This window comes from Antennarius striatus, chromosome 3, assembly GCF_040054535.1.
Source record: "Antennarius striatus isolate MH-2024 chromosome 3, ASM4005453v1, whole genome shotgun sequence".
Classification (NCBI taxonomy): domain Eukaryota; kingdom Metazoa; phylum Chordata; class Actinopteri; order Lophiiformes; family Antennariidae; genus Antennarius; species Antennarius striatus.
Window position 1 is genome coordinate 18,458,476 of NC_090778.1, and position 14,489 is coordinate 18,472,964.

The window sequence follows — 14,489 nt, forward strand, 5'->3', positions numbered from 1 at the left end:
ATTAATCGGATTGATTAAGTTTTCATATTAGAAGATTTTGAATGTTTCCCTGCTTCGTCATTGCATATATCAAAAGCTATATCCAGTACTGTAGGCTCACCAGAAGAATGGAGGACATGTCACACTGAAGCATTTCTTAATCAGTTTTTTTTTTGGGGGGGGGGGGGGGGGCAGGGTGTGTCTTCTCCAGAAGACTCTTGTTTTGGTTGTTCTATAATGGCCTATAATGGTTGACTCACAGCCCTCATTATCTGTTAGGACGATTTTCTGACAATCCACAGACACACACACACACACACACACACACACACACACACACACACACACACACACACACACACACACACACACATACACATACACACACAAACACGCACACCCACATTTACTGTACATATTAAACTCACACAATTTCTCCCTCTGTCTCTCCCTCCTGCACTCACCCACTGCTGAGCTTGGTGGGAGATCATTGTCTGAGCCCCCTGATCGACTGTCTCCCAGGGATCACATTTCAGACCATTAACACCATTAAAAACCCACTAAAGCCACTAAAACCTCAAAGAACCAGCAACCATTTAACCATTAAGACCCACAGGAAAAAAACCTCTAGCTTCACTTGTCACAAAATCCAAGCACAAGTTGCTTTAGTCTGTTAAGACTTCAAACATTTTATTGAACCTGAAAATTTCAGTCAGTCAATCTGTTTTTTTATTATGTCAGTGTTTTATTTTGTCATTATTCAGAACTGAATTAACAACTTGATTGGTAAATGAATACGTAGACATTTTATATGAATCATTCATCTAAAAGTATTGCCTAGTTCCACCTCCTCATAATAAAGTATTTGCTACTTTTATTGCTTTAATTTTCTGCTGTTAAACATATCAGTTTGAACAAATCACGTTGAGGCTCTTGAAAATTTCTGGCATTTGCCATTATCTGTGTGTAAGATGTGAAGTCACAGATTTCATCTACATTTCTTTCTAAATGAACACAGGAATGAACAGGAAAAATAACATTCATCTACATGAACTGACATATTTGTAGTGCTGCATTTTGCATGAACGTTCAATGCTAAGTTTATTTGTGTTTCCAAGAAATGTTTTTTTTCCAAAAACAATGAAACTCATTCCAAGTGTTCCTCCTTGGGTGTTTAACTTTTCCAGAGTAGTCTTAATAACATAGCTACAGTATATTTAATACTTAAATGACTTATGAAGAGATGGATTTGTGTTTGAGAAGTGCGACAAAAGTGTTGTGCTATAAATTTTTTATATTTTCTTAAAACAACCTGCAGAAATACTTGCATATAATACAATGGAGCCATATGCCTTTGTTGATGTGATATGGCTGCAGTTATTTCCTCTTTTCAGAGAAATGTCCATTTTTTTATCCAGCAGCAGCCCCACCACCTATGTGATGGAGGAGGATGAACCATCGTTTCTGGAGGCAATAGACTACAGCGCAGAGAGCAACGATGAAGATGTTGAACCTGAAAGCGAGCATGGGGTTGAAGTCAGTGAGAATTCCAATCATCAGGATCATCAGTCGGACTCTGAAACAAATCACAGGGACTAACGCTGAGGTTTTTTTTTATTCCTCTATATTACTCTGGCAGTTTGAGCTTTATAGTGAGAGCCCTCACTTCTCACTTTGATTTGTGAATGAATAAGTTAAATTACAAGCACCCTTACTCTATAGACACTTGATGTATCTGTGCTGGCTATAACGGCTCCACTTGCTCTTTTCCCAACCCTGTTGTTCCTGAATGTGCAAACCCAGTCTGTCTTTTAGGCCATGTCCACACGTAGCCATTACTTTTTGAAAACGCAATTTTTTTCCTACGCAGTGGAAAAAAATTTGCGTCCACACGACAGTTTGCAAAAAAATCTCCGTCCACGCATAACCACATTAGTCCATTGATCAACACGTTTATAAACATAAAAACACCTGAACAATTCCAACAACGACAATAGCGAGGACCCGGACCTGGAAATTCACGCCATTCCTCCTGGAGGATGACTTTTTCTCTGTTCTCAATGTGCAACAGCAGCACCTCGGCTTCAACAACAAGGTGGCCAATAATGATTGGAGAATAGTTTGCACCAACACGTCCATTCTGTTTGTACATGTGAACAGGGGTCTCACACACACATGACGTCACAGCAGTTTTTGTCGCAGGCAAGACATATACAGACGGTTGGAGCCGTCCACACGAAAACACATACCCGGCGTTTTCACAAAGCTTCACTCTGGCCGGCGTTTTCAAAAACCTGTTTTTGTCACAGATATATGCATTGTCGTGTGGATGGTACGCCTAACCTTAGGAAAAGAGACCTGGCTATGTGTGGACGTGGCCTTATTTTTAGACAGGATAGGTTCCTGTGAATGTTGTTAAAATTGCATTGCAAACTGTGACCCATGACCTCCGCCACCAAATAGCCTCTGAAATACACATATAGTGAGCTAGCCAGTGCAGCACCACTGATCCTTGACTTGAAGCCTTGGTAAAGGCTCCTTTTTTTCACAGCTATTCTTATGCTGCATCTATCTGGTAATGCTGTAGCAGTGCAAGAGTACTGTTTGAAACCTCCCTCACCTGCGTCTGTGTTTTAGTTATAACACTCTTGGTCATGGAGAGTTATGGATCTTCTCCTTCAACCAGCTTAAAGACCTAACCAACCTGCCTTCATATTTTCCTTTGTATTCTTTTTTTCTTTCTTTCTATCTGTAGTGTCACTTTGCACTTTAAATTTTTTACTATTTTTTTTCCTTCCTTGCTTGTTTCCCCCCTTTTCTTTGCTTCCTTTCTGCAGGATGAATAAGCATGTACATATATTGTGGGTTAGATGCAGGGTAATTATCCAGAGCATCAAGAAAAACAAAGAGAAATAAAGTAAAGTTGTATGAAGCACCATTACACAACTTTAGTGACCTCATTGGTTTGAAGTTCTCAGCTCAACCCAAAGTTGATGGAAACTTTGCTGTGATATTTATAAAGAATATACTGGAATTGTTTTTCATTTTGTGTGTACATTCTGTGAACTTGCTTCGGAGAGACCCATGCATAACAAATCTTAGTTTGTATTGAAAGTATAAAGTAGCATACTGCATTATTTCCTTTTTTGGGGCTACATTTCTCTTGTTTGTGTATAGCTGTCACAAGGATTTCTTTTTAGTTTTTGTTGACACAATGCTGGGCTACTTTTGTGTTTTATTTGTTTGAAGAGGCAGATACAAATTTGTAATTGATTGTCACAGAAAACTAAAGCTTAGAATGAAAATGGAAAATAAAATGTGTGGTGTAGAATCACAGTGTTTGAGTTATTATTTTCTTTGTACAAAATGGTTTCTTTTGCTTGTTCCGAATTAACTCAACATTTCTCCTTGTGGAGTCCCATCTCACAAACATTGGCGCTGAAACAGAACCTAACTGAGTTATGAGAGAAGAGATGTGATTGGCAGCTCAAACACATGGGGGTTGGGGTGGGGTCGTATTACTGAGTCTCATTTTCATAGATGATGTTGGTTTAAATAATTTGGTTAAATGGATTTTCTTAAATGATCAATCTTAATTTCAATGAACCGTGTGTCAGCTCTCTGCAGTAAGCCGGTGAGGAAAATCTTAACTGAACAGTGACAAATAAAGTGTGAAAATAATCATTTCAACTTCCAGTTTATTATTACCAATTTATGGGATTTGCATGCTTAAAGTGGGATTAGTGTTGTAGCATTACAAACTGGGCAGTGTGTTTATCTTCAATATTGCATTTCTTTAAGGCTATGCTCAGGTTATTTGTAATCATCTCTGTATGTGCACTACTGCTCTTTTAGTTCAAGTGATGAAAGGGAAAAAAATTCTCATGTTGTCACGTCTCTGTCTTGTGATTTTACTGTTTGTTTTCCTGCCATCAACATATCATATCATGCCTGGTTTGTTGATTGTTTCATGCCTGACCCTGCTGGATTCTGTGCCTGTCGTTTTTGGATACCTCTGCCTATTGGACTGATTATTTGGAACCTGACCTCTGCCTGCGTTATTAAACCTGCTCTGAGACTCTTGATCTGCCCGTTTGTCAGTCGTGCTTTTGGGTTCCCCGTGCCAGTCGTGCTCAAGCCGTGACACATGTCTAATTCTGTGCAATAAAAATCATTTCGCTGTTCGACTGAAGTTCATATGAATTCTTAGCAGTCTGAGTTATACAAATGAATTGGTTTACTTCCAAAGTTACAGTCATGCTACCCACCACTGCTCAGTATGAAAACAGCGGTTCTAAAAAGGATTTGATTGAATAAACAGTGCAGTGGAACATGTTCACTGGATTTTACTCAGAGCGTTGAAACTTCATTTTATGAAGCTGGTTTGCATCAATGTACTTTCAGGCATGTGAGCATGAAAAAACAAGGCTGTCTGTTTAGACTGTCAGAAGGTGAGGATTTGATGCTTCATGACATCATTGGTATTCTACTGGTTATTCCCATCCTCAAATCTTACAAATTGTCAAGATTTTCGTTGTTTATTTCTCTGTACATCACTGAAAGAGTTTTTATTCTATCCTCAATGTTTTTCTTGTTCCTTTTTTTTCTTAAACCATGACATGAACCTGAGAACATGACAATTATCCTGAAAGACAAACCACCCCTGGTATTAACACCACTACCTTCTCTACAGAGCGCTGTCTAGGTTTGGGTTGAGCTGATTTATTTCAGGACTAATGGAACTCAAGTTGACACTGAATCATTTTATGTCAGTGGCATTTGTTTAGCAGCATACCTCTGCTGCTTAAATGCCCAGAGTAAGCTTATCTTTTGCTTCTAGTTCAAATAAGAATGCAAAAATAAGGTGAAAGAAATGGACTATTGTATCATGCTGAATATAAATGGATAGACATGGACAGAGTGAAAGTAAAAGCAAAAGAAAGTAAGACATGTCATATAGGGTGAAAGCAGGAGTGGAAGAAAAAAGGAGAGGAAGATGAGAAAAATCAGCAGCAGTGGAGGAGAATTTTAATCTGAAGTCGGCCACGAAAAAAGAAAAGCTCTTTTCCTCTCTTAAGCCCCACTCCCTCACTTCCTGTCCCTGCTGTCAATCAGAGCAGCCGAAGTATTTCAGACAAAAGACCCCAACCCCCACCCCTCACCCACTCACTTGCACACATACACCCTCCAATTTCCACAAATACCAACCAGTTAACTGTGTAGTGGTCAGAGGATAGAAAGAGTGTGTGTGTGTGTGTGTGTGTGTGTGTGTGTGTGTGTGTGTGTGTGTGTGTGTGTGTGTGTGTGTGTGTGTGTGTGTGTGTGTGTGTGTGTCTGCCTTGCAGGATTTTGAACCATTTCTGTATGTTTCTCATGTTAATCAGAGACCCTTAATTAGAAATCTCTCTCCATCAATCTCCTCAATCTCACAGGCACCATGCCCAGCCTCCCTTCTCCTATTGATGAGCTTTTTTCAGTTGTCCAAGTGTGGCTGTGTGGGTCTCTAATAGCGTAGCCAATTACTGCCAAAGTCTAACTTAGATACCTCTAAAACTCACTGGTGGTCCCACTGTGGGGCACAATGGCTCCTCAGAAAAGGTACAAGACCACAAAAAACAGCCTAACAGAGATCTGTGCATATAGGCTGCATGTTCCACCTGCACAAGACATTAAGTGTGTGTGTGTGTGTGTGTGTGTGTGTGTGTGTGTGTGTGTTTGTGTGTGTGTGTGTGTGTGTGTGTATGCATGTGTGCGTGCAAGCATGCGTACTTGTGCATGCATGTGTTTGATCTCATTGTAATTCAACATTAGAAATCCTTAATAAACAGTATAAACTGGTACACGTTATTATAGGGAGTGGTTTTGAAAATGGTTGAAAGGTTTAAAATGCTGACATTAACACTGAACCCATTTACAGGTACAAGCCTGACTTCAATCCCTGTTTCCACTCTTGAGACCAGATTTTGACTGTTTTAATCTCCAAACCAGACTGACAAATGCAAGTGTTTTAGCTAGATCAGTGGATGACTAATGGTGAAAACAAGATGTCTGTGCCCATAATACATAAATAAAAATCCTGAAAAATGTAAACAACAGAAAATGATCCACAGAAGCTTGTCTCTGTCCCTTGTTCTTTTCCTGTAGCAACTTAACACTGACAATGGTTTTATATTTGGAATTTTGTATCCATTTGCAAAATGTTACAGTGAAGAAACAGATTTTGGGCAATTGCTATACTTTGACTTTGAGCCTCCTTTATCACTCAAGGTCATAAACAGGAATTCCACGGTTCCCACAATACGACTCCTTGGATACTGAATGCATTGTTTGAAACCCTCCTGATTTTAACGGAGCTTTACTGTGAAATGAACAATAGATTAGTGGAGTGCCCCTAGTAGTTCACCTAACAGTTTACTCCTTTATAGAAAAATCCTCTTGTGTATCGTGGTGTATTTTAGTACAGTGCTTTGTATTACAAAGCTGCTTGTGAAGTAACCTGAAGCTATTGGTTCGAAGCTTTTTGAACAGTCTACCAAAGCTACAGTGCAAGAATGGTTTTTTCAACCTTTTCTTCATAACACACACACTAGTGTTAATGTGAAGTAACATTGTGCGTGTGTGTTTGTGTGTGTGTGTGTGTGTGTGTGTGTGGTATAAATTGCCACTGTTGTTAATGTGACAGTGGACACATAACAGGTGTAAACACACCATGTTAAAATTGTATGTCTTGCAAACATTTTTTGCAGAAGCTCACATGGAGTCATTTTTTCTTTTGCATATCAATAGCCCTAGATAGTAGACACACACACGCGCACACGCGCGCACACATAATTGGTTAGGTAGGGAGCAGAGCCAGCTTGTACTTCTCGTTGCCATAGTAACCTGAAAGACTGATTTTTATTGAAGTACTTACTCAGATCCTGTCTTATTCACTTGTTTGTTCATTCAATCCTCCTTTTAGCCTTCTTTATCATCGCTCTCCCTCTCTGTCTCTCTCTTTGGGTGTTTTTCAACCCATTTCAGTTGTCAGCTCTCTTCCAATAAGATAAACTCTTAGCATGTACATGTAAATGAGGCAGACTTGAAACCAATTAAAAAGAATACAATAACCAACATCATTGTATCGTCAGTGGTTGGACAGAGATAATGACTCAGGCTTTGACACAATATGGAAGCTGATACCTGTCTGTATATTTACCTCAGAGTTGGGCAATGGACCTGAACTGATCACTTTATTTCTATATACTAATTTTTTTTTTTTTGCTTACAACACAAATGCATCATCACTTTATCAATGCATCTATTTCACCTTGTTCCCATCTCATCCTTTGATTCTTTTCCTTCACTTCCCCCCTAGATAACTGCACAGATCTCTCCAGGGTGTATCAAGTTATCATTGGCCAACAAAGCAGGAAATAGGAAGTGTATATTGCTCCATGGGCAAAAGTCTGGAGTTACTGCTGTGATACAGATGCACTCTACACACACATTCACACACCCCGCCATTAATATAGCTTTACCATTTAGTAGATAAATGTACTCCTGCAGAAAAAGAAGAAAAGAAAAACATTTCTGAATCCTTGAAGCAGCATTTCATATTCATAAGTAATAAATCAATTCAATCAATTACACCAAGAGTAGGAAAAAGATTATATCTCTTAAGAGCAATGAACTATAACACAAAGATGCCATGTGGATGCAGAAACGTAGAAGAAGCTTAACCACAATAAATTCACTTCAAAAGTTTATCTCATTTACACACAGAAAGTGAATTAATCAATTTAGTAGCTATTAAAATAATGATATAAATGCAGAGAGACCAAGTATTCAAGATGGGGAAATGAAAAAGAGGGAGGATATGCAGAGCAATTCAAATTCATGCATTTGGATAAAGAAAGACAGAAGGAAGAAAAGGTTGGGGTCAGAGATGGACAGAGTACTTGACCCCAGTACTTGAGTAAGAGTACAAATACTTCTGGTCAAAATTTACTCCGCTACAAGAGTAGCCCAGTCAATACATTACTTGAGTAAGAGTAAAAAAGTACTTGCTTTTAAATGTTTTTAAGTATTCAAGAGTAAATGCTTATAAATGTACTTAAAGTAGAAGTAAGAGTAAATTCCTAGTTTTTTAATCTTTGGTGAGAATGGACCTGACTGTCATTTTACAATTTTATATATAGCACCTTGTATCTCTTGTTTCAGAGAAAACTCTTTGAAACCACCTGCACTGATGTCCTTGCCTGTAGAACCATTATGTTATACTGTACCAAGCCTTCCCCAACATCTATAAAAATGGAAATAAAATTAATGGAATCATCAAAGAGGACAATTATGTCCTTTTCACATTTTATTAAACAATTCCCCCCTTCCAAGACCAAACGGAGCTATACAGGCCCAACCAACTCGTTTAACTGGGGACCAACTGGAACCCCTAAAGGACACACTGGTGGACTACTGGTTGAGAACCACTGCTTTACAACAAACTAAATCTCTGCCTTCAACAACTCAATGTTTACAGGAAGGACATATCCCAGTACCACAATATTTGTCTCCCCCAGACTGTCGGTCTCCCCCCACCTGTCTGTCTGTCTACCCCCCCCCCCCCCACCCAATCTGTGTGTCTCCCCCTGCCCCCCAGTCTGTGTGTCTCTGTGGCCCTGTGTCTGCCAGTCTGTCAGTCTGTAGTACTGTAAAATTAAGTGACAAGAGGCCTCTAGGTGTGACTTTTGTCAGTTTTTCTTCGGCAAACACAATAAGCATTTAAAAATGTCCTTTTTCTTGTCTGAGTCCACGTTGTCCTTTTTCACTTCTACAAACTCGAACATATCTTTAAGATGAGGCCATGGGTTTTCTTCCTCCGCCTCATAAAACTCCGGCTCATCATGTTCATCAGATTCAACGGAGGCTTCTTCGGCAGTCGCCATTGCCACCGTGATCTTGTTTTGAGCTGATTGGGTAGGGGATGACGTATTTCAGCTTTTACGTAGAATCCCGTACTGTGATAGGTTTCCTTCTTTGACGAACACTGCGTGTGGCCAATTGCATTTTTGGGGGTGGGGACAAAAAAACAACAACAGGCAAACCTAAAAGTAACGAGTATTCATGAGCCTTCTCAGAAATTAATTCAAGTAAGAGCAAAAATCTTTGCCTTGGAGTAATAAGTATGAAAGAGTAATAAGAGTAAGAGTAATAAGTATGAAGAGTAATAAGTATGAAAGAATTCTAGTATTTGAGTAAAGTAAAAATCCTCAGAATCTGTACTTAAGTACAGTACTTAAGTAAATTTACTCCGTTAATATCCACCCCTGGTTGGGGTACAATGGCTCCTCAGAAAAGGTACGACCTACAGTCGTCTGTCAGCATTTTGTCAAAACAAGTAGGGAGAGGTTGTTAAGTAAAAGACAGACCATGTGTCAGCATGCAGTCAGACCCCAGATCAGCGCGACGGGTGGGCGTCAATGGGTGGACGCCAGCAAGGTCAACTGCCATAACCTTCAAGTTAATGTTGTTACTTTCATACACTAACCACACCGTGCACATGTTTGTGTAACACACACAGAAACACTTAACACAAAGAAAGGAGTAGAGACAATACAATACACCAGATAACAACAAAAGACTGAAACTGAGTGTGTGATGAAGATGGATCCAGAGAGACACAGACAGTGTGGCACACACTCTGTCTCAAGAGTGCAATTCATGTGGAAGTTAAAGTACATCTGCTACATATATGAGGGACCGGGCTCAGCAGCAGCCTTAAGACGCAACTGAAGCAAAACACATGCAAATGATGAAAAACATCTATCGCCCCGACAAAATACACAGATAATATACACAGCACACACCAAATTTCCCGGGATTGAAAATGAATGACCTGATTTTCATCAGAGATGGGTTGGTTGTCCTGATATACGAATACCAACACTACAGTCGTCACTCTTAAAGTATTTTCTCTTGTTGTTGCCTCATGTGACAGTTAAGACAAAAAACCTATCAAATCTGTGCGTCAACAGTCCAACTTAGGGGTGCAAAGACTGGCATATTTCAGCTTCTTTACTAAACTTCTGGTTAATCATTATAAGCCATTGATTATTCCACAATTAAGCAAATTATGATTGACTGGAAAGTATTGTTGCACAAGCAATGGCTCCACTCACTGCCTCATTTTTAATATATGGCTGGGGTCCTTCTGTAAAGTTTTGTTATACTTAATAGGTGTCAAACTGATGATGATTGTTATTTCAGTTTTGTATATCAGCAAAGACAGAGTGATGCCTTCAGGGACACCATGCTTTCTTGTACGTATGCATCTAACCATAAAACCATCAAATACAAACAATAATGTAATAAAAAGTCAGCTTTGCAGATTCCATCCTCGTGCAGGAGTTTACATCTCTTCCCCTCTTTAACTGGTAGCAGTGGTTATCAAAGGAGAGTTAATGGATGGAAACAGATGATAGTTCAGCAGCAACAAGGAGACTGTTGGGAGTTCAGGTATTTTAGGTGACAGACAGGCTTGTTATTTAAAACACCAGCATCTCTCAGTTTAGTGATCAATCAAAAACACAATTTCAACTTCTTGAAATTTGACGTAACTGTAAATAGGAAGGTGTATTATGGGGTTTCACCAGGGAATTTTTTGCAACAAAGGCTATGTCATCATTTCTGCTAATGCTATGTCTTCACATTCTACCTGTCAATCAAAACATCTCTAATCCACCAAAAGGTAGGGATGTATGACCTCCTGCACGACCCCAGAGGCGGGATGAGTGTCTGTCAGGATAATAGGTAGTTTCCAATCCCATCAACTAAAAAAGTAGTCGTGTGGACCCTCCTGTAAGATTTAGGAGGTAATTTAGGGATTGAGACAGCCGGCGCTCGAAAGAAGAGCTGTTATTGATGCAGGAGGCAGAGATGAGATGAGAAGTGAATTCCTGACTGAAAAGGTTTCAGAGCACTTTAGTATGTTAAGAGCACAGAGTCACAGGATGCACAATACATCAGCGTGTGTACAATACAACAAGTCCTAATGAACATGAAATACAATACCTGAGCCTGACAATAACAACCAGAACTTAATCATAGTTTACAATCTACTGAGTGAATGTTTAAAAGTGACATTGCTGGAGGTATTATTACTTGAAAATTGACCTTTTTAAGACCTTATGCTGTTTAAAAATCTGCCTACGAGCAAATGTAAGATTTTTAATTTACATGTGTTGTATCAAAGAAATGCAAATGAATTAAAAGTCAATGGGGTGATTTATGTAATGTTAAAACTAAAACCCCTCAACAAAAGCTGACCTTTGACTGATCAGGAAATAGAGTCAAAACTAAATCCTGTAACAATTCTCAGAAGTACATCACTAATGATTAAACACCACTCACCATAAAGTTGGAAAATTGTTAGTGGAGAAAAGGAGTATCATGTGTGTTTGTATTTCTTTTGCACCCATGCCTTAGTCGCTTATATTACATCCATTAAAGGCTCTTTTCTTTCTTTTCCTGACATGAAAGTTGAAGGTTAAATTCATCTTCGATGGCCCTGAAAGATCTCATCTTCCTCAATAAGACTCGTCTGTATTGGAGGTAACAATGAGCTCATGCAGGTACGCGCAAATGCAAACGATGATTGGCTCATACACACACACACACACACACACACACACACACACACACACACACACACACACACACACACACACACACACACACACACACACACACACACACACACACACACACACACACACACACACACTCACTGGGGGCATAGGTCCCCTCAAGATTAGTCAATTATTAAGCGGTCAATCCCTCTAAGAAAGAGTATTATTGATTATCACTATAGTTTTAATAATTTAGTTGTTTTAATAGCAGAGATATGGAAAGAGGGGAGAGAAAGAACAGCAGGGGGTAGGGCTGGAACCAGAAGAGGTAGTAGGAGGAGTAGGAAGAAGGATTTCTGTCTTTCTGTTGTGTTGTCGTACAGCTCTGATAGTGTATGAATGTATCTCCTTCCATTAGCTATAGCATAATTTGTGGAGTTCTCTCAATGTAATTAGCAGCAGTGTAAAATAGTAACTGAGCACCTCGTATAACATCGACATTCTTACACGATGCTGAAGTCACATGTATTTTGTAAATAATTGTATTTAATGAGGGTTCACATCTGGTACAGTATTTCCTTCTTTTGTGGTACTATACGGTGGATTTGGGAAAGGTTCTTTAAAAAAAAAAGCCTTTAGTTTATTATTGTAAAACCCCCTGAAACAAAACAGAAATAAAACCAGGATATTACAGTGGAGAAATGAGAAATGTAAATGGTGGTGGTCTCTTCAAGAAAACCAGTTTCTTAATCTTACATTCTTAATCTTAAAGGCATTTTGGTCAGCATAATCAATGAGTCAGCATAATCAATGACCAGCTTAAGTGAACTGGTTCATATTTCTTTGTGTTTGTAGCATTTTTAAACTGCAGTTGTTACGCACTTGTTGTCATCTCAATATTTTTTTTACATTAAATTATTTTCTCCTTCAATCATTATTCTGATGTTAAGAGTTTAACATTTAAAGCTAGAGAATAATTTTTATAAAAATTGTTTGTTTCAGTAAAATATGTTCTGCTGTTTTTTTTAGTGTCATTTATTTTATTTTATTTTATATTGTACTGATTTGTAGATGCTGACTGACACATCCACAGTTTTGTGGTTTGTGCTCCTCTGTTGGGACGCCTTTTCAATTCGTCCTTTGATTCATTGCTGGCTGGGTGAACAGTATGAGACACCAGGTCAGCCACATTTATACCTGCATTTTAAATCTGTGACATTTTGTCCGGTGTGTTTCCCCTTGTTAAAAATTTATTAACCGTCTGTACAGGAGAGACTCTTCAGCCTGAGAAGAAGCGCTTTTCTGAAAAATTCATGAAAAAAGGTTTTTATCTCACACTGTTTTGTGGATAAAAATGAGATTGTCTTCTGATGTCAACTGATGCATTGCTGACCCTGTTAGTGGTGGACAAATAGAGTTTTGGGCCTGAAGCTTCCATACATTACAGACATGTTAAAACACACAGATACATTGTAGCAGTTTATTACTTATTCACCCATTGTACTGCAACACATCTCACGTGCAAACAGAAAGAAAGCAGGAGAAAGACTGATAAGTTTATTGTTATTTATTACAATTTGAGCTTGATTTTATCATCATATTTCTTGTCATATGTCATATACAGTATTATATACTATAGTTTTCTATCTCTTCACAGGTCTTCTCTTATTCAGCTGCTATTCACGTCCCATCTATTACGGAGAGTGAACACCAGTTTCTTTTATAATCACCTCACTGATTTTAACCCATAATTAAATAAAAACATACACTATATTTAAGTGTATACCAAACCCAATGTAATGATGTCACAGCAAGTAGGGAAGTTTCTTAACATGACTTCAACCTCCAACCAATTATTCTTAATACTAAAATATTTAGTCATCTGTCCTAAGTACTTCATACTCGATGCTTATTGATTTAATTCAGTTAAAGCTGCAAAACAATCTCAAAAACAGCATAGCTGAGGATTGGAGACATTGTGTTAAAGATGACTGTGTCCGACTGGAGGTAGTCAGTCAGTCAAGTTCAGTTAAAGGTTCACTTAACCCAGAGTTTAAACAAGGTACATACTGTATGTACTGTGGTGAACTAATGCACTATGTGGGGCCAATCCAGAGACCTACAATGATTTTCAGGTTCAACAGAAGTTATATTCATAACTTGTTAGACAAACAGAATAACATCTGCATTGAAATTAACCTCAACCTTGTGTTTTTGCAATGAAAATATTATTGAAATATTTGTTCATCAGAAGTATCTATAACACATAATGAATCATGAAAACTGATTTCCAACAGCAAACCAGCATGCAACAGTAAGTAAAGACACAATGGCACTAACACAGTGATGCTGTATTATTCCCTGTAATACCCTTGGTTGTTACAGTGTAGCCAGAAGAGAAAGAAACACAGTACCGACATCCGTACAAGCACCTACAAGCATTAAAGCCAGGTTGGCAGGTCTTCTTCGTACAGATTGTTCGCTGCCTAAATACAAAACCATTATTAAATGAATCTGTTAAGACTCATTTCCCCTGTCAGTGAGTGCTGTTTTTGAATCATAGTGGTTCAGCCACAAAGCAGTGAGCCAAGCCGCCTAACTGTCCCGCTGAGGCTGCAGAGGTTCAAACCCCAAATACACCACCACTCTCCTCCGACCACAACTCCCAGCTGCTATAACACCGCTCACACACACAAATGATAATTATCCACAATTCTATTGACGACCAGGAAGCAGGTAACAACGTGGCTATTAACACTGACTGTATTCACACATAGAAACAAACACACACCAGCACATCTGTGTTCCTCTCAGCGGTGCAGAAGAGTCACTGGTGTGACTGCATTATTGATTACCCTGATATGTTTTTTTTTTTCTTCCTTCTTAAAAGCATTTAGCAATCTA

General features: G+C 38.7%; 1 protein-coding gene across 4 annotated transcripts in view; it reads left to right on the top strand.

The window, feature by feature from the left end:
* Positions 1 to 4,062, top strand: part of agtpbp1 (ATP/GTP binding carboxypeptidase 1) — a 31,859-nt gene extending 27,797 nt beyond the window's left edge. For 2 of the 4 annotated variants that reach the window (XM_068310517.1, XM_068310519.1), the window contains one exon: positions 1,398 to 4,062. In XM_068310517.1, the coding sequence (XP_068166618.1) occupies positions 1,398 to 1,578 (181 nt within the window). In that variant the 3' untranslated portion in view covers positions 1,579 to 4,062. The remainder of the gene's footprint in view (positions 1 to 1,397) is intronic. The other 2 variants (XM_068310518.1, XM_068310520.1) reach the window with 1 other exon arrangement.
* The last annotated feature ends 10,427 nt before the right edge of the window (positions 4,063 to 14,489 follow it).